Raw genomic sequence first — 26,033 nt, 5'->3', positions numbered from 1 at the left:
CACACTCAGTTGTTCTGCCTCATTAGGTATTGGTTTGGGTCAGAGAATTGTCACTCCTAGTAATTACCTGCCACCCCAGTGACTATGATGCAGGTAGGTAGCAAAGCACTTTGAGAAATACTATATAACAGAGCCAGTATCTGAGTTCCTGGCAGCTGAGCCATGTGACCGAGCAAGCTCTGTTGAGGTGGGTAGAAGCAAGGCCTGACTTGAAACCCTGCCCCACCTTCACACACTCTGGGGCTATTGGCTGATTGGATGTGGAGGACCTAAGGGAAGCCCTGGGCAAAGTGGCCCATGCCTACAGTTCCCTTGGCCATGATGAGACCCAGGAGCTCCACTGACAAATATTCACAAAGAGCTGCTCTTGACCCTCTTGTAGGAAGGAAGGGACTCGCTGTGACTGCGCTCAAGTTTCTGATGTGTAGGGACTCGAGGCTGGCCTGGGGGCAGGCTCAGCACCACAAGCCCTGCAGGAGACACAGCCAGGGAGTCTCCACAAGCCAGCCACAGTGACTACTAGGGGGATCCTCTAGCCTCCAAGAGAAGGGCCATTTTCCATCGGGTAAATGTGTCCTTGCCTGTGAAGACAGCCCTTCAGATGGAGGGCAGTATCTCCAATTCCCCTCTTTCTCTTTAAGCTAAATCATCCCCACACCAGAAGTTCAAGTGACTAAGAGTATATGATTCAGCACTCCACCACGTGGCTGTCCACAGTCCCATTGGGGGTGATCCAGTTTGACTTTGGAAAGGAAAGGGCAGGGACATTCATTCATCTCAGAGAGTTCAGGGGTAGAATCTTCCACTCATGCTCCCAGTCACACAGGCTTCTCACGGCCCCACAAACACCGCAAGCCCATTCCGAAACATGCTGCTGTCACCTAGAATATTCCTCCCCAGCCCTTCACATGGTTCATGCATCCACTTCCTGCAGGTGGCCTCTATGCCAGTTTCCCTCGGACAGACTTCCCCTCATTCATGGTCTTGTCTAAACCAGACCCCCATTCTGTTCCAGTCACTCTCCAACCCCTTGTCCCATTTTATTTCCCTTCAAAGGCCTTATCGCCACATGGAAGTATAATAATTGTTGTTCTAGCAGAACAGGATATCTACAGAGGACTGGGTGATAAGAGCTGGAGAAAAGGAAGGTGACTCTGCCGAACTTTTTTTCCTGAGTGCCATTTAAAAACAATCAATACACAAAAAGGCATCACTATGGAAAAGACACATGATATAAGATAAATGAAAATTCAGGTTACAAAGCAGCAAAGTTACAACTACACTGGAAAGGATTGGGATAAATTTGACAATTAGGAGATTTTGGTGATGGAATAACAGAATTCTGTACACTACATTTCTTTTTTAACTTTAAGAATGTATTTAATAAAGAAAATAAATACACAAGTAAATAAATCAACTAAATCTAATAAATAAACCAAAGACCATTGTGACATAAAGAAAAACTACACAGGCTACCTGGTCTAACACCCTCATTTGCCAGATGAAGAAATTGAGCCTCAAAGGGAAGTGAATTGCCCAAGGTATCACTCAAAGTTAGTCAAGGAAGAGAAAGAATAAAAAGAACTTGGAGTCCAGGCCCAATGCTTTCCCCACTGCATTATGTTACATAGTCAAACAATGGAATCTTTTGAGAAAGGCCAAATCTTTTCAAAGGATGATGACCAAGAAGTTGCAATCAGGTACAGTGTAATACAGAAGAATTTCTTATTCACGGGAGCACTGCCTACCGAAGGTCTTCACCTCAGTGCTCTTTTAGTCCAGTTGCTTAACCTCCTTGAAGTTCTATTTCCTTTCATGGGATGATGGTGGTGGTGGTGATGATGGTAGTGGTGATGATGATGGTGGTGGTTATGATAATGATGATGATGAAGGTGGTGGTGATGATGCTAGTGATAATGTTGGTGATGTTGATGATGGTATTATTGATGATGATAAGGTTAGTGATGACGACTACTACCACCATTTGTCAGGCATCATGCCAAGTGCCTCACTGCTTGGCCAAGCCAGAAAGTATGCCTCGCCAGACACCAGATCTGCCAGTGCGTTGATCTGGAATTTCCCAGCCTCCAGAACTGTGAACAATAAATATTTGTTGTTTAAGCCACCCATTCTTTGGCATTTTTACTATAGCAGCCCAAACTGACTAAGACAGGGGTTATTAAAAAGAGAAAATAAGGTTGTAGGTGTGATGGGACTTCTAAAACTACCATCTTATATGAACACTATGTATCAGTATTAATTCATTTAATTCTAATAACATCCTGACAAAGTAATTACTGTTACCATCACTTCGCATTACAAAATGAGAAAACTAACTCATAGTCAGTTAGATAACATGGCCAAGGAATGTTTGGCCTAAAATTCAGATGGAGACAGTCTGGTCCATTGGCCTGAATTTTTAACCACAACACCATGGGTGTTCTTAAAAATTACTACTATTATTGAGGCAGGAAATTTCTAAATCACAAGGGTATAGTGTGCATGCTTCATCTCTTGAGTTTGGAACTGGTCATAACCAATATGCAGATGTTCACTCTCCTCTGTGATTTCTTCCATCATTCTCCAACGTAACCTAAAAAACACCCAGCTATTTTGCTCTCTAATTTGTAAGTGGTCTAGCAGATCAATGTAGAGATCCAAGAACAGCACTCAGTAGTTCCTTGAGTCTGTTTCCCGACTTGCAGCCTTTTCTTGGGGAGGCATCTCAGTCTCTGGAGACGTGTTCATTCAAAGTGAGTGACTTGAGCAAAGATGTGAGCGGGCGCCTAAGTTGGAATGCCAGCCAGCAACAACACTGGAAATGAATGGCTGCCCTCCACCATCACGAAATGCTTAACTGAAAAAAAAGCAAACCACTGAGTTTTTACAGGAAAGCAGCAGAAGCAGGCCACCACACTCAAAAGGAAGTAGGAAAGGCTGCAGTGGATCAGCTGTATTTGGAAAACTAACCATCACCATAACAATGTGGGGAAAGGCTGAGAAAGCCCAGGAGTCTCCACAGACAGTCAAGAGGAGCAGGACAATGCTGCATTCATGATAAGAAGATGATCTGAAGCCTTATCTAGATTCAGATATTGCTAGAATTTAAAATGTAAAGGAAGCTTAAACGTCACATTAGTCCAACTTCCTCATCTTAGATAAGAAAAGTGATGGCCGGGAACATAAGTGGCTCCTTCAAAGTCACATAGCTGATTAGAGGCTCTGCATCTCGGCTAAGGATGGATATGAATGGAGGGTGGCCTCCCTGGTGGCTATGGAGCTCTGTGGGTCACTGTCCCTCCCTTTAAAATGACCCCTCCACCAGGCAAAAGACCCTTTCTGGTATGACGCCATCATCTCTGCTGCCCACCTCCCTCCTCATATCCACTCTGTATCTACCATCCTGACCCTTTTACCTCATGTCCATCATAGGAACACCTTTCCCCACCAGTCCCTGCCCACATGATCATACAGAAGGTGGTCTTTTGTGACTGACTTATTTTATTTAGAATAATGTTTTTTGGAAGTTCATCCATGATGTAGTATCTATTAGAATTTTGTTCCTATTTTATGGCTTAAAAGTTATTCCATTGTACCAATCAATGGACATTTAGGTTATTTCTGGGTTTGTTTGTTTGTTACTATTACAAACTATGATAGAATCATTTTTAAATATCTCCACTCCCCGAAGTCCAGTTTTATATAACATTTAATGAAAACATGTTTAGAATATGTTTTAAGGTGAGAAAGAAGGTTACAAACCACAAGCACAGTAAAATTCCAACTAAGTCTACCTATATATAATTTCATTAATTTCAACATGCACATTTTCTCTAGTATCAATGGCTCCAGGCTCTGAATTCTCATGTATGTTTAATAGTAAGATTTTAATTTACCATCCCTGTCAAGCCATCATTGTCATGGCACATGGGCAAATATTAAAAACAAAAGCATCATAATTTGCAGGATGGGTGTAATGACTTGGAAAAGAATGGGAGAGAAAAAATGGATCACTCCTTAAACTCTCAAAATCAAATGGCTCAAGCTAAGAATTGAGAGATTGTGCATCCAACAAGATTAGCTACGTTCCTGAAAATCAAATTTAAAATTAGGCAAGTTCTATATAATGCAGAGCCTGCTCAGAGGCCAGCACCAACTGCTTTTTCTCCTAATACATTATGTTGAAGAATGCTGTCTCACCAACATTTTTGGTGGCACAGAATGTATACTTTATGGAAAATTGTGAACAGCTATGACCCAAAGAACCATTCTGAAAAGTTAGAATATGAAGTCTTAGGAATACCTAAACAATTTATTTCGTTTATATTCCTATTTATGTATGCACAAGAGATTGGGATAATAAAATGTCAAAATATAAAGTAAAAATGATATGTGATAAGAAATGGTGACATGAACTCTAAGACACAAGCCACAAGGACAGACTGACCACAGACACAAGACATGCATGCGATCAGAATCTGGGCAGGAAGAAGCAGAGGAGGCCAGGCATCTGATGGACCAGAAAATAAATGAACCAAAAATGGCCAACAGGTCATGACTGGCAAGTGAGGCAGGCCAAATTAAAAATAGCAGCTGAAACATAAAGGGAAAACACCAGAATGTTTATACCCAAAAAGCCCGTGAATACTATACAAGAAAGGGGGTTATGACTAGAACAGGGCTTCTGGACTGGTGGCAAAATTATGATCTTGGTTGTGGGCACCTTAAGCTATGCAAACTTAATTAATTGATTTAAAAATAAAATTTTTAGAAATTGCCATGCTTACTTGATACAAAGATCCTGTGCTCTACTTCAGACCTCTACGTCAGAGAGTCTGAGAGCAAAGTCAGGGAATCCAAAAGCCACTCAAGTTTATGGGGTGGGGAGAGGAGGTACAGGACTTATGATTAATGCTCTTTAAAATTATTTTAAAAAATCAACTGCATTTTAGAATGAATCATATGTTTAGTCAGTACTAACATTTCTTCCAATTTTATAAAAGGAAATGCTGTCCAATGAGACTGTACCTAGAGCCATCTCCCCATGTAGACTGATATGAGGAGGCCCAATGGCTACTCACAGTGACTCAGAGCCCTTTGCCAGAAGGGCCAGGAAGGTCTGCAGAGCAAGGAGACATCCTGTTATGGAAGCTCACAGTCAAGGGCAGTCAAAGGCAGTTTACCTTCGGGGATGGTGCCCGCCTTATGAAGCAACTCACACACTAGCAACATCATCATCCACATAGAAAGCTTCAGGGGCTATAAAGTATCCTGCATCCACCTCCCCCAAGTCTGATTTGAGACATCAAGAACCCTCAGTAATAGGTAAGGAATGCATTATAGGAGGAAACTGAAGTTCACCAAAAGAGGCCAGAGGCAAGATGTGGTGAACTGGGCTATGACCCCCATCTTTGTCTCTGGTCTCACGCCCCCAACCCCATTGGACCTTTCCACAACCAACACAAAGCCATGAAACCAGGTTGCATTACCATGTTCTAGAGGCACTGAAGGTTTGGATGAACTAACTATGGAGACAGACATTCTTCTTAATGCAACAATTTCCTAAGTGTTTAGTATTCTGGATCTATTTCTTTCTCTGAAACACCTACAGAGTTGATTGATAATTTATGCAAGGATGATGTTCCACTACATTTAAATCTAGGGGTGCAACCTCTGCCCTGATGTTGCCTCTAATTTTTCCTACCTCATTTTCCTTCAGTAAGTCAAAACTTGGTAGATACAAAAGGGTTAAAGAAGCTAAAGCCTGAAGTTTAAAGGATAAAGAGCTGTTGGGGTCACCTGAACGTATCATGTTGTACCTATTCTATATAGTATCTTTCTCTACTAGTAGATGATTAAATGTAAATCCTAATGTACATTCCATTTTACATGCAATATGGGTTAGTTACTGTTGCTATGGAAACCTTCACTTTCGCATTTACTGATTTTAATTCTGTGACATTTGCTGACTTTAGTACAATGTAAAGTTTATAAATATAACATACAGGTTTGTGGAGGGCTTTTTTAAAGTGTTCAATTTGCATAGATAATTCCATCACAAATCTCTAGGTACATTAGGGGGGAAGGCATTAAACTGATGCCAACTAACAGTAATCAGCAAACAACAAGCTATTTCCAGAAATAACTATTTCCATCGATCCTCAAATATCTCTTTCCACTAACTAAATGCCCCGTCTATTGTAGAAGACTTTTAACCATTGATTCACTGATCATTTCCCAATGTGGACTTTTTAAAGTAATTCTACTTACTCAAAACACTTTTAATCAGTCAGCTCATTTTACCTTTAATGTTAACCTTGTGAAAGAGACAATCCAGACATGGTTTGAAGAAGAAATGACCCCACTTTCAGGACTGCTTCCAATCCAGGGCAAAGATCCTTTGACTTCCAACTGGAGCTTCAAAGGGTTCATTGCAACAATCATCCTCCTGTCCCTACTATCCCAGTCTGAGGCTCCTTTGCATCTTTGAGACCTAGCACAGTCCCAATATGTGGAATAAATACATACTCTCCAAATGTCCCTACATTTGTTTTGATTCCCTGATTATTGTCCCTTAAGAACCTAAGACCCATAATCATTATGCAAAACCATCAAAAGTCATCTAGCAGCTCATGGGGAAAGTAAAGGTCTCACTAAGAATTGATTGAACTGATGGACATTTATGATGATCACCCAACATTTTTGAGGGTATTCACATGGGCTTGGGTAAACATCTACCACTCTGGTCTAGAACCACAGAGAAATAAATTATTTCGCGAGTCTTCCCAGGAAAAGCAAGCATTCAAATAGCCATACACATACTGATATGATATGCTTATATAAAAGAGAGAATGTACAAGAAGCATTTTAAGTGACTTACATTCCACAAAAGGAACAAATTTAACCAATATTTATTGAGTTTCTATATTGTGAGAGATGCTGCAAAGCAATCTTACAGTAGTAAAGTGTCTATAGTTGTACTTGAAGAAGGGGAGAGGGGATGAGGAAAACTATAATGCCATCCTTAAGGCTTCTAGGGAAAAGGAAGACAGGCCAACAAAATGGCAAATGGGCTTAAGAGAATCACAAGAGCTTTTCAAAGACGAGAGGCACTTGAAAGAAAACAGGACCACTAATAACCAAGAGAAAACAGGGAAATAATGAGACTCAAAAACAGGGAAGAGAAGAAACTCTTAATCAATCTTTGCTTTAAAAAAATAAAAAGAATGTTGAACAAACTGGTAAGTAATGAAGATGTTGTGAAAGTAGAAGCTAATCAAAGTAGGCAAGGGGAAGGGGCTGGGAAATGTGCAGCTCAGGGGAGGTGGAAGAGTTTGACAGAACTGATAGACACACAGGATGCTGGTACAGCTAGTTCAAGTGGATTCTGGGATGAAGGTAGAGTTAACATCATTAAACTATACACTGATTTGGAGCTTGAGAACACAGGTACATGCTGTTGACATGAATGGATAGAGATGAAGCCTGAGAAAAGACACTACCCTTATTCCAGTAATCCTAGAGTGAGGCTGGAAATTTATCCTAACCAATGCCCTCCATAGCCAATTCATCACCAACCACTGTCCCACCCATGTTCTTCTGTCCCCCTGATGGGCTCCAGGTGAATCCAATTCATTGTTATCTTTTACCTGGAAAACTGTAATATCCTTCTCTCACTTGTCTTCTTGCATCTTCTATTAAATCCTTCCATTTAAAAAAAAAAAAAAAAAAAAAAAAAAAAAGCCCTGGCAAGAATGGCTCGGTTTGCTGGGCATTGTCCCTTGCACCAAAAGGTTGCCCATTCAATTCTTGGTCAGGGCACATGCACAGGTTGCAGGCTCCGTCCCTTGTTGGAGGCAAGCAGGAGGCAGCTGATCAATGTTTCTCTCCCTGTCTTCCCCCTCCCTTCCTTTATCTCTAAAATTCAATAAAAAATATTTTTTAAAAACCCTTCCAAATCATTCTCCGCTCGGCAACCTGAGACATGTTTTCAAAATGCCCGTTTCATGATGTACCCTCTTTCAAACCTCTATCAAAAGGAGCACATTTCCCATTGCTCTTAGGATAACTTTTTAAAAAGCCAAAATCCTTAATGTGTCCTATCCACAGTCAAACATAATCTGGCCCCAACATGGATCTTCAGCCTCAGATTGCATCTTGTATCTCCTCCCTGCTCTCTGCACTCCAGACAACCTGGCCCCCAAATAAGACCTTTGCCTTCTCTGCTCCTCTTTTGAATGCCATCCTGGCATCCATGTCCCATTTTTCTGATTAAATCTCATTTGTTTTTTAAATCTCAATTAAAATTTCACTTTGTCAAGAAAGCCTTTCCTGACCACAGCTCCCACTGGTGTAGGTCAGGCTTTTTTGTTACGCTTTACAGAAACATACTGGACTCCTCTAGTGCACTTATTACATTGTGTTGAATAGTGCACATTTCACTGCTGTATATCTCCTTACATGGTTGTCAGTTTCTGACAAGAAAGGCCCATGTCTGTTTTTAAGAACTACAATATGCTAAATACCAGCCCTCCTCAATATAGATGCACCTAATGAAGGAAAGAATGGGATTTTAATGGATCTACTCAAGAACATACAAAGGTTCCCTGTTGCTATAAAGTTATATCCAAACACCTCAACCAAGCATTCAAGGACCTCCAACACCACCCTCTGTTATACCTGAGAAGGCAGAATTTTGGCAGGGAAGGGTGTGATAGTTCATTTTATGTGTCAACTTGATTGGGACATGGGATGCCGAGATTCTATTTAAACATTATTTCTGGGTGTGTCTTTGAAGGTGTTTCCAGAAGAGAGTAGCATTTAAACTGGTGGACTGAGTAAAGTAGGCATCATCTAACCGGTTGAGAGCATGAATAGAACAAAAATGTGAGGAAAGTTGAATGAACTCTGCCTGACTGCTGAGCTGGGACACTGATCTTCTCCTTCGGACTCAAATTTAGACCATCAGCCCTCTGGCTGTCAGGCCTTCAAACTCCACCACCAGCTTTCCCAGGTCTTCAGCTTATAGATCGTAGATCATGGGACTTTCCAACCTCCATAATTCTGTGAGCTAATACCTTCTAATAAAGCTCTTCCTGGATACACATACATCTTATAGGTTCTGTTTCTCTGGGGAACCCTAATAAATACAGAGCGGGTAGAGAAAGAACATGTCTCCCCAAGAAATAGGAAGCCAATTTAACAACTCCATGAAACTCCATTTACATTGTATTCTATGGATGTGGGGACCAAGCATAGAGTACAGTGAGAATGGCCTCCTTCAAGTATGCAGCTCTCTTCACACTTGCAGACTTCCTTGAGCAGAGTTCAGCCAACCAGATCCTATTCCTGCCCCAGACCTGTGTGCTTGATGGCATCTCAGCCTTTGTTTCCTCCAACCAGATGCCCTTCTTTTTCCCCCCAACAAAACCAAGTCCTACAATCCCTGTAGAACCAATTCACTTCCAACCTGCTCCTGGACACATGCCCCCAACACTATTGTATTCGTTGTATTCTAATGCCGCAGACAATTTATTCTTCATGTGTTCAATCGATATGTAGTGAATATCAATCAAATTCCAGGTCCTTTGTTAGACCCTGGATGACTAAATTAAATAAAAACAGTCCTCCTTGTACAGTTGGGTAGTTTCCACACTGCTAAAAGGCAGCTGGCCAAGAGAACAGGAGAGGGCTGAAATCCAAAACCCTTTGCCAAGCCCTTCGGGGCTAGTGTCTGCCAGGAAGTCCAGAAAGCCTTCCCTTTGTAGGCTCATCCAGATGCAATACCTTTTACTAAATCACATAAATATGTCCTATGGGCTGCGGTGCCTAGAAAGACAGCCACTGTGCTTGTCCATGGTGAGCTTACAGTTAGTTGAGTTTAAGCTTCTGGACCTGCTACTTTTCTCATATTCTTCATTCAGTCAAGAAAGGTCTAGAGCATCTCTTCTGCACCCGGCCCTGTGTTCTGTGTTGCTCATACAGAGATGAGCCAGGCATGGTCCCTGAGTGCAAGAAGGCCTTGGTGATGTGAAATTCACAGTGGATTCCCCGTGTGCATGGATTGAGGAACCAAAGACCAAATCATCAATCAATGAGAAGGTTTCAGTAGTGCCTTTCATATGACCCAAGGCCTGGGTTTAACCTCTCTGGGCCTCAGTTTCTCCAGCTGTAAAATGGGACACTGTCTGGAGACTCAGTAGAATTGAGATGTGAAAATCAACTTGGGTTCAAGCCCTTGCTTGCTGTGGAACCCTGGACTAATTACTAAGTGTCTCTCAGCCTTAGTTTCCTCATCTGAAAAAAAATGGGGATAATACTACTATTTCCCACACTGATGTGCAGCTTAATTGCAACAATGGTGTAAAGCACTGACCTGGGGAGACTAGCATGCAGCAAACACTCAATAAATGTACAGCATGATCATCATTGTTTCTGCTCTTGAATTTCTGAGATTCTATTGTTTGCTGATCCAACCCCCTGCCTTCAGTTTTATGGATTTCTAACTATTCGACACTTCGCATGATCTGTTTTCTTCCTAAACTTTTCTCAGTGTTATCTAGCTATAAACCATAGTTGTAGGAGGAGGATTTTTAAAAAAGATTAAGTAGCAATCTGAAAGTTTGACAAAAATTACTATTCAGTTCCTAGTTAAGCATGAAATTTTCTACCCTACATTCAAACAATCTCTCATGGCCTAGAGGGAAAAAAGGATTATTTTTGCCATATCTTGGCATTTTAAGGAGGCTTAGAGGAGTAGCCTTTTTTCTTTGTCCCTCACCCACAGTTTGGATTACAATAGGCTAAAGGACCTGGTTGCAGCCATTGCTGGGGCATTAATGCTGCCTGGCTTTAGCTCTCTGGTTTTGGATATTTAAGCAGCTTAATTGCTCTAAAGATCACCAGATATGCAGCATCATCAAAAAGTTAGCAGTGCCCTAGATTAAAAATACAGGGAATATTTGGGTCACACTGTATATAACATAAAGTGTGAGTGTGCACGTGTGTGTGTGTGTGTGTGTGTGTGTGTGTGTGTGTGAATAGCACAGTCTAGGGTACCTTCCATTCTCAATGCAATCAGCAGCCCAGTCTTCCCCAGCAGGGCACTGGCCACCCTTTGCCGTAAGTGCTTGTTAAGTAGCTGGCTGCCTTCCCCACTAGGCTGTGAGCATCCTGAGGGCAGGGCACGCTGTAGTCCTCCATCACTGAGCACATTAATAGAAAAACTCAATACGTTACTGAAGGATGAATGAGCCAATGCAATCCCATCGTGGACACCACAGGGTGCCACAGTGAATGTTACTTCTTAAATGGCTTTAAAATCAAAGCCATAATAAAAGTAACAGCACAGTTCTTTCTTCTCTCCTTTTCCCCTGCCTTCATTAAAAACAAACAAAAAAAATCACAGGAAATAGAGAATTAAGACTGGAAACCATTTCCCATCCGTTCTCTCCCACCTCCCCCTTCTCTCATTATACCAACAGTATCTGGTATCCCTTCGAGGAGCTCTCTGGAGAATGGGTAATATTATATATGGTTGGGCTCCATGGAAATACAATGGAGTGAATTAAGGCAGAGATTTCAGTTTCTAACTATAAATGTCTTGACATATTTTCCTTCCAGCCAAACGCCTAGAAATATAATAAACTATGTTTTAATGTTTATTTGTTTCAAATACAGTCTTTTTTTCCCCAACACACAAATGCGAAGTTTTGAGTCTAGAAAAAAATTGGTTTAAATCACCATCGCAGCAAAGCAGCTTTTAAAATAGAGCACACAAGTGATCATTTCAAAGCAGTTTAACGCACTTAGGCAACAGGCATTAACCGTCTTTTCCGAATAACCTAACACCTTAAGCTTATTTTCTAGTCTTGGTTCAGATACATTTTAACCTTTCTAAAAACAACAACAACAAAAACTGCGGGTCCAGGGAACTGGCTGAACTCTGTAATTTTAGTGCATCCTGCATTTGCATTCTGAGGTCCTTTTACCACGCCAGGAAAAAACAACCCCGGGCCTCCTTTCATGTGCAGGTTGTAAGACAATGGTACGAGGGCTCTAGGAGGCCAGGGCCAGGTCTCCAGCTCCAGCCACTGTTTGTGTAAAAGCAAGAGGCCATGACTCAGCAAGATCCCTCCACCAAGGGAGGGAGAGAAAGAGCAGAGGCTGGATGGAGCCCGTCAATACACGTGATTTACCTTGATCTTATTTTTAATGTGTAGGTTAAAACAGAAAGGAACAGTCCACCTAATGGGAAGAGGGGACCCTGGAGCCAACGAAAGAACCTTGCTCTTATCTCATCTAATCCAAAGCCTTCCGAAAAGAAAATGGGCTCAGGAAAGGGAAAGATTTATCCGAGGCCACAGGATCGAGTTTAGGGAGGAGCGGAGGGAGGTGTGAGAAGAGTTCAGGAAACACTTGAACAAAAGTCAGCCCGGCCGGCTGTGGCTCAGTGGTTGAGCATTGACCTAGGAATCAGGAGGCCTCGGTTCTATTCCCAGTCAGGGCACATGCCTGGGTTGCAGGCTGGATCCTCAGTAGGAGGTATGCAGGAGGCAGCCAATCAATTATTCTCTCTCATCATTGATGTTTCTATCTCGTTCTCCCTCTCCCTTCTTCTCTGATATTAATAAAAATTTATTTTAAAGTAAATAAGCAAATAAAATGAACAAAAGTCTGTGGGCCTGTCTGTTGTGACATAAAGTGCCAAGTAGAGAAGGGAAAGGTCACCGGGTCTTGACAATTTATCTCCATGATCTCATATATTGTTCAGCATGTCCCTCTGATGTTGACATATTGATGTTCCCATCGGGGAAACTGAGGCTCAGAGACCCATGCTGCATGTGCTGGAGCGGGTAGGACTTCAACCCCCTGCCTTCTCTCTCCCACTCAGCCTGTCACTTGACTCACTGCCACACACATTGGGCCCAGTCCAGGGTGGCTGCCAGCTCAGGGAGCCTTCCCAGCAGCCTCAGTGCATCACTCTGGGTTCCCAGTTCTGTCTGGGCTGGAGGCCCTGGGGACCACCCTCTGAAATGCCTACTAAAAGTTTCATGGACCACACCTGGGGGACAAATAAATTGTCCCTGGGCAACTTACATAACCTTGGCTTACGGTAATTTTGCATCTTTTAAAAAAAATGCCATGAAAAATCCATCCTTTGCCTCAGACATACAAGGCTAAAAATAGCTCAGTCAGCCAGTGTGTGTGATTTTTCCTTTGTGCATCTCCCCATCCACTGACTCCTTCCCCTCAGCAGATGAATGTGCTCCAAGACACACCGCCAGTCCACCCCCCCACAAAGTGACCAGAGAGATCTGCTCAAAGGCAGATCAAACTGTTTCAGTGCCTAGGCAAAAAATAAATAAATAATTTCATCAGTTCCCTTTGAAACTGTTTCAGTGCCTAGGCAAAAAATAAATAAATAAATAATTTCATCAGTCCCCTTTACCCAGTAGGGTATGCGGACCAGGTGCTAGTCTAAGTGCTTTAAAGGACTAACTAAAGTCCCTATGAGGAAACCAAGGCACAGAGACATTCAATAATCATGCCAGGGCCCTGTCTGTACTCACCATGCTGAAGTTCAATAGTCTCTAAAGGGTAAGGACCAAAGCCTTCACAATCTGATCTCTACTTCCTCTCCAGGTTTTTCTCCCACCTCCCCACCAACCCCACCCTACACATACACTGAGTGGCCAGATTGTTATGACCCTCCATCAGTACTTCATTGACACTTCCAAAAATACTGAATATTGAAAACTTCCTAAGCAAATACTCTCAAGGTTTTATTAATATTAGTTGCATAACTAATTCACTTCATTGTACTGATGGGGTGGTCATAATAATCTGGCCACTTCGTGTACATACACACTGTCCTGCATACAGCCATGCCAAAGTCCTCCCCTTCCTCAAACAGAACACCACCTTCCAAGGTTCAGTTTCTCTGCATGTGCCATTCCTTCTGCCAAAAACACACCACCCTTCACAAACTGCAAACTCCTACTCATCCCTCAACCCTCTCCTCCCTATGGATCCTTACTGTGTGCTCTCACTACTCTTGCACCACATATGGTAGATGTTCAATATCCTCTAAAGAAATAGGCCGTAACAGTGACAATAAACAACTACAGGGTGAAGGCACTATGCTAATCACTTCATAAGAATTATATCACTCGATCTTCATAAAAACTTAAAGACATAGATTCTATCATCATCCACCCATTACTCACGAGGGCTACCTGGGCACAGAAGGGTAAACTAGCTTACTCAAGCTCATACAAATAGCAACTAGAGAAATAAGTCTGCTTGACTCCAGAAGGTAACCACTTAGAGCTAATGCTGTGGTCCTATTTCACACCACAACAGCACTGCCATAGAACTGCCTGTGTATGAGGCTTATTTATAAAGTGCACACTACCCGTATCAACACTGTGAAAACTCAGAATCTAGTGACAATATGGCTACCTCTGTGAAATATGCCTTTTAAAAAAAGACTGCTATGAGCCACAGAGAATGTCAAATGTCATGAAGGATATGAACATGGATTAAGATGATACCTGACCCCAAGGAGCTCTTTGATCCAGTGAGAAAAATAAGATAACATTGCATACAGCTCATGACACAGCCCACTCTGCGAGACATCACTTTTCTCCTTGAATTGAACATATGCCCTTCAATGGTGTCATAAATTAACTTGCTGTACCCTGACCTCCTGGTTCTACTAGTATAGGTTGTTAATTTTTAAAATACAAACATATGTGTGAATAATTCAGGCAACTCAAAATTATATTTTGAGAACACAGTGAAATACTCAAAATTTTAGTGAAAAGAGTTGGTCAAAAGGATGTTCAATAAGTTTCTAAGTGTGTAAGCGTTAATGTATATCTTTGTGTGCTTAGGTTTATATGCTAAAATGCTAACAGCTATTTTTGCATAGAATTAAAGACAATTTATATTTACCTCTTTGTACATCATTATGTTTTACAAATACTCTATGCTGAAATTGTACCATGTTTTTTAAAGTCAAGTATACTTAAAGCATATGTAACTTTATGTTAACTCAATTGACAAGGAAAGCAATCATAAATTCGAAAACAATGAAAGTTCGTGATGAGTTTTTCAACATCAATAGCATGTACTAATTGGAAAACTGAAAATGGAGAAAGAGGTTTGGAACATGAAAGTTTTTGTAGGGTTGAAGTACAAATTGGTGGTTGGTAAGAGTGTTTAATTTGGCCAGTTCCTGGTCTTTCCCTTAGCAACTAGCTCGATGGTTTAGAAAACCTGAGACCACGTCTGGATCAGCAGCGCTGCATAGTCCAGGTGAGCCCCTGAGTTCTGGTCTTCCTCATTCAGGGGCTTGGGCTAGAGAATCTCTCATGTCTATTCCAGCCCCGAAATGCTAGGAGTCAGCTAATTTGGGCGTGGTAACTCCACCAAATGTCCTCCATCAGAACCTCTCAAAAGCGGTGATATGCACCAACTGCTTAATTTCAACATCAAGCAAGAAGTTTCCAACTGCGGGGTCATCATGGCTAAAATTATAAGGCATAAGAAGAGTTGTGTGTGTGTATGTGTGTGTGTGTGCACTGCCAAATGGTCGGTCTTGTTGAGTAGTTCAGCTTTATTTTTGCTTTCGCCAACACCAATTTTCAGTCTCAAAATGAAATCCTCATGAGTCCTAAGACCTGTATCAGGAAGCAAAATGTAGCAAAGACTACCTTCTCCAGAAAAACCGTGTGTGTGTGTGTGTGTGTGTGTGTATGCAAACAATTTATGTTTGAGCTATGTAAGATCATTTTCTAGAAAGGTTAATTAAAAATTATTAATGTGGAACCCTATATACAAATCTCAGGTGACCTGGACAATGAAATGAAGTACAGGAAGATATGTGTAATTTAAAGAATTCAATTTTAAAAAAACCAAGGAGGCTCTACACTGAAACTAGTGGGACAAACCAGGACATTAGAGGCAGGTAGCTTTCCTACCCATCAACCTGATCCCTCTGGCGGGAAAGATGCCCCATGGTGCCATTCAGCACCTCACCTGCTCCACCCTTGCGCTTTTGCACTGCCTTAAAGAGTAAGCCACAAGGTGTCACAGTGGAGCAGTTGGCAGGGCCGTTATCAGTCCAGACACACAGGGGGCACTTCAGACTCCAAACAGTGCTGACACAGCTCTCAGGGAGAACTCCATGCAAGCTGCCTATGGAGAAGTGTCCCTTGTTAGACAAAATGGCCAGTCAAAGCAGCAGGTGTGTGCTCCCTAGGCCTCCCCTGGGGCCCTGTTCAGATGCCCTGCAAAGCACTGGGGAAAGGGAACATCTCAACCTTCTGTTGTCTCCACTGCGTTCATACACGGGGCAATCCGGAACACAGCTTTTTCCCAAAAGAATGGAGTGCCCATGTCCCTCATATTGGTCAATTCTTATTAACCACAGGTATGTCTACGAGAGGATGATAACCTGGACTTTGGGGAAAGCATGGCCACAAGAAGGTACATGATCATCGTGTCATCCTGACTATATGAAGGTGGGAATCCCTGATGGCATTATCCCATATCATGAGAACACCAAACCCACAAGTCCTGCAACATATCACTGCAAGGTTTGTTCATTAAATTGAATATGCTACTGCAGGCCATGTAACAATATTTTTAAAGACATTTTTAAGAAATCAAGCAAAGTTTTGCTTTACTTACACTACTTAATTTGCAGATACGATGGAGAATAAGGACAGCCTATCATCATAGCAGCCTCACTTACTGAGCACTTGCTACAGACCAGGCATTTTACAGGCATTAGCTATTCACTCCCACCCTAAAACTTGGGCTAAGGAAACAAAGGCACAGAAAGGTTAAGGAGCTTCCCTAAGATCCTATAGCAACCAGGAGGCAAAGCCAGGACTTGGATCCGAATTTTGACTTATTGTAAGTCATACTTCAGTTCAGATCTTTATATTCTAGGCATGTCCCTCTTTTCACTGCAAAGGAAAAGAAAAACACTGGTGGAAAAAATTGTGCACAAACACAATCTGATTGGGGCGAGCATATCTCTCTCTTTCTCTCTCTCTCTCTCTCTCACACACACACACACATACACACACACACAGGCCACCACCACTACCACCATACAGCTAACACAAAGTTATTATAGACCACAAGGTAATATACTAACATAACTTCCCATATTTTGTTGTGCAAACCACTTCAAATAAGCTAATTAATGGCCCTGAAAGCACTTTCCTAAAATGCAAAGTGCTCCAGGAAATGTAAGGTATTATCATGATTCTTATCATAATTCATGGCTTTGGGCCCTAAGGTAGATAGATACAAAGATAAAGGAGTGGTGGCAATATCAAATGAGGGGGGGAAAAACAGTAGAATAAGTTCAAAATTTTTAATCAGAACTCAGAGATTCCCAAAAGACACTTACGAAATAAGCAAGCAAGAAAATATCACCTATGGAGGAAATTATCAGGGCATGTGATAGAAAGTGAGTGGGCAGGGGGCTAATTGGAATTGAGGTGATCAAGGAAGAAGGGCTCCCTGGGACATGTAACTTGATCCCTAGAGGAACCACTAAGTGCTGGGACTCAGCCTCATTGCCATTATTTTCTGTGAGATATTTGATTACCTGCAAGGAAGGCCAAAACATTGCCAACTTCTAATGCAAATTAGAGCTTCTCATACTGATACAGGTTATGATGGAGGAATCCATGTATCCCTTCTACCACTGAGGGCAAAGGTGTTGAGATGTGAAGGAGCTTGGCAAGTAATGCATCCAAAGCAAGCCCCTTGTGGCTGGAGTCTGGGGGAAAAAGTGGCAGGAGTTAAGGCTGGGCCATCAGGAAGAAACAGATAAATAGAACCTTAAAGCTAGAGCAAAGGGTGTAGAGCTTATGCTAGGAATGAGGGGAAGCTGGAGAGTGGCATGATCTGATTTGTGCTTCAAAGATACCTCCTTGGCTGCTTGTGGGGAATGGAGAGTAGGAAGAGGGAGGGCAATTAGGAGGCCATCCTAAACCTGAAGACCGGATAGGGCTTGTGATGTCACCACAACAGGGCAGGTCCCTCTTCTTCAGGGGGGTCTGCCAGGTTTTTAATTCTAAGTCTTCAGTTTTTACCTGGAAGACTACAACTTTCAATTAGGCTGGTCAAAGTAGAGGTACAGAGAGGGCGGAGGACGGCTGTTGGGGCCTCCAACATGGCATGCGTAGCCTTCAGCTTGCTTTGGAAGAGAACATCGAGTGGGGGAGTGAGAAAATCCAGCTGCTGGGACGTCCACGCATGGACTCAGTTCCCCTCCCTGAGCCTCAGTTCCCTTCTCTTTAAAGGAGAACCAGAATGCCTGCATCTTGGGCTTGGGCGTAAGTCAAATGAGGAGGCCCATCTTATCTTCAATAATGGGCAGGTATTTACAGACAATGGCCAAGGTGGCTACAGCAGGGCAGAAAGGAAGCATGACTCCTCCACACAGAAATGCAGAGACACACGATGTGGAGAGATTGCCTCTCAGGAGAGGACCAAACCAGGAGAGTGGGAGTCAAAGCATGCTGGGGGTTCTTTCCTCTCTGTGCCTTCGTGTTCTCTAAAATTCCAAGTTGATTACCCGAAAAGGAAGCCAACGCCGCATCAAATTCTAATTATAGTTTAATCTCCTCACCCTTACATGTGGAAAGGAGCGGTGCCACCAAAAATGAAATGGTTTTTATAGGCATCCTACTACTCTTTAAAATGATTAAAAGACCATCTTCCACAGAGCTTGCCTAAGAAGAGTCAAGCACTGGATGAAAATCTAAGTATTTTTCAAGTAAAATAATTAAACTTTTAGACGACTATGCATAAGACTCCATAGAAATTCCAGTGATTCTTCAGATAATGCCCCTTCAAGGAATAGTAAAGATATTTGTTCTTCAATGGGGAGTGTGATTTTGGTTGTTTTTTTTTTTATATACGTTCCATCTCTGGCTCCCTCCTTTGGAATTTCACATGGTTCTTTTTGAAATCAAGCATTTGAGAGACAAACAGTTTATCTGAGTTAGGTGGATGGGGTCAACTTTCCAGCCACTACCAAAGTCAACCTGTCCTAGAAAAAACCATACATATTTACCTAATAAATGTCCACACGTGAAACTAGAATTCTAGCTATTGTTGCTTATCTCAAGAGAGTTGCTATAGCAGAGTGGTTAACAGCATAACCCCTAAAACTAAACTACCATCTGCATGGCCTTGGACAACTTACTTAACCCCTGTTTCCTCATCAGTGAAAATGGGGATGTTAACAGTACCTGTCTCAGAGGTGATTACGAGGGTCACATGAGCTGACCTAAAGGCACTTAGCACCATGACCCAACAGATTCTAAACACTCCATAGAAGATAGTTATGATCACCATGCCTACCTTTCAGAAGTGTGTCTGCCTTTCAATACATTCGCACACTCATACTACACTGTGGATTACTCCATCATAGTACCTCACTGTAAGAGCTGGTCTGGCGGTCTCCCTTCGTGACCAATTGTAAGCTTCTGGATGACAGAAAATGTCTTCGTCATCTATTTTCCGACTCTGGTATTGGCATCGCCAGAAGTATGGGCATTCTTAAAGAATGATGGGATTTTGTTTTAAATGTTAATAGTTGCCTATGTTCAGATGCATGGTGTTAGATCTTAAATTAAAAAATAAAACACACACACACACACACCACATAACACCTAGGATCAAACAAATAAAAACAGGAGAGAGAGAGAGAAAAAAAAGAGAGGGAGAGGGAGAAAGGAATAAAGGAAAAGAAAGAAAGAAAAAAAGAAAGGGAAAAAGAGAATAACAACAAAAAAGGTACATGTCATATCTACATCAGTGGAATATATTTTAAATCTCTGTGGACTGACACTTTCTGAAAGACATTGTTTTTCAGGATCAATTATGTTTTGAGACCCACCAACCAAATCCAAATAAGTATGTTTATGAATCTTGTTCTTGCCGATGTATAAAGTTGAATGTTTGAGGTTGTTTTTTTTATGTTTTGTTTGCTCGTTCGGAAAGGGGGTGTTTTGTGCTCCTTGTGAAAAATGAGTTTACGTGGACAAATGCAATAAAAGGAGATTTATTGCCCTGCTCTCCATACAATTTAAATTAATTTCTTTCTGAAACCCAAACAGCAAGCTAAATGCGTAAAAAAATGCATACTGTTTTTTGTCCTATATCATAATTTACGCACCAAAAAGGGAGAAATAGAAATGTGCATTGATTCTAGGCAGATAAGAATCTGTGTTGAATGTGAGTTGAGAGGGTTTTTTCCCCTCCATGGCCTCCTCCAAATAGTTAGTTTGCAGCAATTTTTAATTAAAAACAGTTCCCATAGTAAGAATATGGAAAGAGGGGGGGGGGGGGGGGAAGACCTCAGGAAAATAAAATCCGTACAAGAGTCCTGCAGTGTGTTTTCTGAGGCCATGTAGAGAGCCTGAAAAATAAGAGTTTGCAAGTTCTCCTTTTTAAAACTGCACTTTTGGTTTCATTTAACATTTTCAAAATAGCTTTCCTTACTACTACCAACACCCCATCCCCCCCCCCCCCACCACCCCCCCTCCCAAAACTTGGAAAGTTCTGTGTTTAACACTGAAAATCATTCATATGCTTCAGAGTAACAGCAACATTTTTCTTTCTAAATTTCTAGGGGGAGAATAATTTCCAAGTTATCACAAAGCATTTTTCATCCCCCCCCCCTCCCGCCACCTAGCCAAAATACCTAATCTCATTTTAACTAGGCTCCATCTGAGCATCAATGATACTGAGCTCTCCATGAATAAACATGATGTTACAACTGAAACCCTGTGGCTGAAGTATATAAAAATGTAGCTGAAAGAAAAGGCTGGGAGCCCCCACCCCCTCTCACCCCCTCCCCAGGGAGTTGGAGAGTTGAACTGAGAAGGGGTGAAAAGCAGCAGATTTAAATTTCAAGGTCTTCAAACATTTTTACCATTCCTATTAAACCCTATAAAACTAAACACTGTAATTCTAATAAAATTCTTGTGTGTGCAGCTTCCAACTGTAGTCACTTTTCTCTTTTGGAGCGGGTGTGTAGTAGTGACAAAAGAAAAAATAAATCTCAAAACAGCAGAAACACAGAATGGAACCCACACCCTTCCCTGATGTGTGTGGTATTTTATTAAAATGAGTATCCTAACAACGTGAAAAATATATACTTACAAACATCCTCATTAAAGCGGAGACATATTTTGTCAATTTGTATGAGGAAACAAGGTATAGCAAAGTTATCAACAACAAGGATTTTTATAATTTCACTGATCAAGTTTCTTAAATTCTGTAATAAGCCAACATTAGTGAAATCCCTTTGCTAACAATGAAAGTCCTTATGATGGGCCCCATATTTCCCCTATATTTTCATCCCATAGCACAGATCTCAAGAAATTTAAAAAAAATAGTTTTTGTCATTCTGGAAGCTTTCTACAGAACAAATTCTGAAGTCTTTAAAACACATTTTCATATCCTATGTGACTATACTTGGTGTGCAATACTAAATTATATCACGGTGCAGTCCTGTACATCTGGGACAGCAAGACCATCAAATGTTTGAATTTTAGGAGACACCAGGTCAACTCCTGGCGGCTAACACAAGGGAAAAAGGAACTCCCTTCCACAGCCTGGGAATTGCACTGGTCAACAGTGACACAGATCTCAGAGTTTTTCTTAATTTCATTTAAAAAGGGGGGAAACACCCACATATTTCTTTATAAAATTTCACTGAGATTCTGATGTTGCAAAGAAATTTTATTTGCCAGAACAGCCAACAGCATTTAAACTTTTTTGTTTTTTTGGTTGGTGTTTTTTTTTTGTTTGTTTGTGCTTTGCCATGCATCATATTCTGTTAAAAAGAGATGAGGTTCTAAAATCTTTGACAGTGGCTTTCTTTTGCCGTAAAGATTAGAGATCTAAATAACCTCATGATGAAGTAAATGTGGATAATATGGGGGTGAGTGGAGGAAGCGGATGCCCAGAGCAGCTTCACGGGGTACCAGGCCCCCAGAGGCATTCGAAATTGTGTTTCTCAGGAAAGGTGCTAATTTCATGATATCATTCTCAAACTCTCCTCTTTCATCTATTGATTCATTGGCCATGGGCTAGTTAACAAACGTTTATTGAGTACCTACTTTGTCCCAGGAATTCCTTGCTCCAAGAGCCAGCTTTAAAGAAGACTAGCAGGGTCTCTGTCTTCAACACTTCCTCCACGATTAGCCTATTATTTCAATACCATTTGTGATTCTGAACTAAATACTAGGAGCAAAAAATAATGATTATGCTCCCCTCTAGTTCACAATACTTTCTCATGCCAAAGCAAACCAAACCTGGGACTTTTTCTCACTGTCTGAATTTTTTAATTCAAGGGCTTTGCAAGGAATTTGCCGATGAGGACCCAAGGTCCAAACCAACCAGTTAGTATATTACAGAAACAAACAAGATTAATGCCAATCTAATGCTCTTTAAACTAAAAACTACTCAGCTTCTGAAGGGGGTGGATTTGACTTACTTGGAAGAAATGCACAAACCCCCGTGAGAGGATGCCCTGACTGACAGTCAGCAATAGAAGGGAGCCCGTAAAAACCAGGGTTCTTTACTACTCTCCTTCTTGTCCATGAAAAAGGGAGATTCCAGGAAACTTCTAAGAACTTGATCTTCAATTTATTCCTCACAGAATGACTGGCTGCAATTCCTTCCTAGCCAAGTCAACACTGAAAAAGGAATGGGGAGTTGACAGTATTACCTAGGTGTGCCTGTGTGGGTGGTATTAGGAGTCAATAAAGTAACACTACGTAATATAGGGCCCCGAACCAGGAGAGAGAGAAGAAAGGCTGAGTCTCTCTTGCCCAATGGTTGGATGCATTGGTTAAATTCTGAAAGTAATTGTTCAACAATCTATTTGATGGTGTGTGTGAATAAACTGGTAATTCTTACTGGGTAGTATGGTATTTTATCCCAACCAAGCCATCTCTGGCTCAGAACAACTTTATCATAAGTAACCATTGTGGGTAAAGGTACAATATAACTTTTTTCCTAAATATTTTCTTTTCCAATTCCAAACCATGATCAAAAGTTAATATTTAATGTGAATATTTAAATATCTTAGGAGCACCCTGGCTGGTGTGGTTCAGTTGGTTGGGTGTCATCCCCTGCATGGAAGGGATGAAGGTTCGATCCCTGGTCAGGGCACATGTCCAGGTTTCGGGCTGGATCCTGAATCCCTGGTAGGGGCATGCAGGAGGCAGCTGATGGCTGTTTCTCTCTCTGTGTCCTTCTGCCTTCCTCTCTCTCTCTAAAAAAAATCAATTGAAATATATTTTAAAAGTAATAAATATCTTAAGAGCAATTATATGATTCTTTTTTCATATGAAATAAAAAGGAAAAAAAGTATGGCTCTAGGTTCATGACATTAGTTATGCTTGGCAAAGAAAAAAAGAAGTGTCAGGGCAATTATTTGGTTAATTAAAGAAAAGATCTACTTAAGGGAGGGGGGAGGAGCATGTTAGGGTTGGCCCTAGGACACACCAGGAAAAAGTTAAACTGCTTTTCTGTCACAGCCAGGGAGGTTTACACACATGTTTAAGATCTGTCATAGCAAGCTTTTCTCTCCAGGTTCTTGAGTTATGAAGCAGTTTTTCTACTAAGAAGAAATCTTTAAAAGTAATGCCCCATAATCCAAAAGTTAGGAATATCTGAGGTTAGCTCTCAAAAAAAAAAAAGAAAGAAAGAAAAGTAATAATGTGCCATTTTTAAGAAACATAACATGAATGGGGGCTTTTCAAAGGTTTCCTCTCAAATGTGAAATAAAGTGGGGACCTTGTTGCATCCTGAGGCGGGGATGGAGTGGTCTCCCCATGAGACTCTTAGCTGAGCCCTGGCCAAGTGAAAATTAAAGGCACAGGGGAGCACAGGTACCCGAGAAAACTGCCTGCTCTCCGAGCCAAGGCGGACGGGAGGTAAACCTCTTCCCACAACTCCTCCAAAACTTTCCACAATGTGAAGTGGACACAGGTTATTTTTAAATCCTGTTGCTCTTCAAGAATTGAGCCATCACGGCCCTTGGTCTCTCTTTTTAAAGTAATCCTATTTCTAAGACATTTATACCTAAAATTTATGTTGCAATGAATGTGTGTGTGAACTATAAGACAGTTTATACTCTCCTAATTCTGAAGGCAAGCTACAGCCACCAATAGCTTATGCAGGCACTCAAGATTGCAGGACACAGTGGCAAAGGTCTGAGAGATACACAAACTGTAACACACAAGTACACAAAGAGCAACTCACACAAATGTCATTGGCGGCCAACAGCTCACCACTCTAAGCAAAACAGTTTCTACTTCTGGAAAGCAACTAACTTCCATGGAGAGCAACAGTGTCCTCATTTATATTTAACACCGATGGAGTTAGTAACATATAAAGAAAATAGCAGTGATCAAGACAGCCCAGTTAAAAAAGCAATCAGTCCTTGTCCAGCAGGTAGCCAATCAGAAAGCAGGTCACATCTTGTTAGCTGTATTATAATAATACGGTAAGCGTCATGAACGCTCCATGGCTCTGTTGACAATTCAAGCAAGTGTGTTTTATTTTCTCCTGCAGCCTCAGGTGAGTTCCTTTCCAGAGTTGGGAGTCACTCTTCAATCTAAAATTCCACCAAAGCTCTTCCCTAAAAGCTCTTTGCCATGCACCCTCTGGGCATTTGAGCTCTGCAGACAAGACTGACTTCCCAGCGATTTCTACTTCCTAAAGTGACTTTGGTGCACCGACCAAGAACTCCTTACAACACTTCAACACAAAGCCCCTACTTCCAGGCACAGGGACAGCCCAGGAGCAGGACCTGTCCGCAGAGCCAGCACAGAGAAAAAGTCAGCTGGCATTAAATATTCAAATTGCAGGAGGCAGCCTGGAGTTTTGCATTTACAAAGTTCTCAAAGTCCTGTTCTCCTCTCTGCTCCCAGAGTTGCTGGCCCCTAGCTGAGGCTCCCTCCTTCAGGCACAAAATCCCAGCTATGCCAAAACTCCAGCTGGCTTGACTGCTGAGCCAGCTCCAGAGGAAGGTAGAGCCCTTAGGAGACACTCCCATCCCCATAGGAGAAAGTCAAGAACCCCCTTGCCCCAAGCAACCGGTTTCGGAATTTAACAAGGAAATCTACAGCCCTGTCCCCACCAGGGCTAGTTCGGAAAAGTACTCGGGGTCACTCTTCTGCCCCCTTCATCTCGATTTTGATGACTTTAAAAAGCCAATGCAAGTCAAAACAGACTTCCCCTGGGATGTGTTAACAAATTATTTTGCGGGATACAAACGATCACAAAATCCCTTGGAATTCTCTCTCAAGACACGCTTGTTCACTGGCCGCCTGGGAGCCTGCAACCCCGGGAGTTCTGGGACAGCAGCCTGTCTGGAGACCCCACAAGCCAGGCAAGTGCTGGGCTGTTGGTTTCAAGATTCCAGCAGAAACTGTCCCCCGCTCTAAGAGTTGCTGCGCCTGGAAAGCCGGCGTTCAAACTAGTGGCTCCATCCTGGCGCTTGTTTCCACGTAGGTGGTAGTATCTAGCGGGACACTTCCCACGGAATTCAGTCGGCATCCCCGGGCAAAGCCCATGCACAGTTCTCCGAAAATATACACAAACACCCGCCCGGGGTGGAAGTACTTACCTCTGTGCGAGACTGCAGTCTCTTGTTCATCTCGTAGATTCGGTACTCTGGCTGTACCATGTAGGGTGTGTGTCTCCTATAAAATGGGCCGAAAGGAGAAGAATAGAAGGGGTCGTGTGGCGTGCTGGACATCTTGCCTGCTTGTGGAAAATCAAGCTACACAGAGTAACAGTAACGTCCATGCAGAGCACATGGGCTGTGTTCCTCGCAGTACAAAGTAGACGCACGCACACGCGCTCACACACACACAGCGGCAGGCAGGCAGGCTGAGCACACTGGCTGGGAGCTGCTCTCGGAGCCCTCTACAGCGAGAGGAGCGGGAGCGAGGAGGAGGGAGGGTGGGAGG

At 42.1% G+C, this 26,033-nt stretch overlaps 1 protein-coding gene across 9 annotated transcripts in view; it reads right to left on the bottom strand.

The window, feature by feature from the left end:
• The window catches only part of LDB2 (LIM domain binding 2), a 351,072-nt gene extending 325,046 nt beyond the window's left edge, over positions 1 to 26,026 (bottom strand). For 5 of the 9 annotated variants that reach the window (XM_005878130.2, XM_005878132.2, XM_014549338.1 and 2 more), the window contains exon 1: positions 25,688 to 26,019. In XM_005878130.2, the coding sequence (XP_005878192.1) occupies positions 25,688 to 25,819 (132 nt within the window). In that variant the 5' untranslated portion in view covers positions 25,820 to 26,019. Of the gene's footprint in view, positions 1 to 25,687 lie in introns of all 9 variants that reach the window. The other 4 variants (XM_005878129.2, XM_005878126.2, XM_005878124.2 and 1 more) reach the window with 1 other exon arrangement.
• Between the last annotated feature and the right edge of the window lie 7 nt (positions 26,027 to 26,033).

Source organism: Myotis brandtii, unplaced genomic scaffold (assembly GCF_000412655.1).
Source record: "Myotis brandtii unplaced genomic scaffold, ASM41265v1 scaffold547, whole genome shotgun sequence".
Classification (NCBI taxonomy): domain Eukaryota; kingdom Metazoa; phylum Chordata; class Mammalia; order Chiroptera; family Vespertilionidae; genus Myotis; species Myotis brandtii.
Note: the sequence above shows the minus strand (reverse complement) of the source record. Positions and strands in the feature narration are given on the sequence as shown.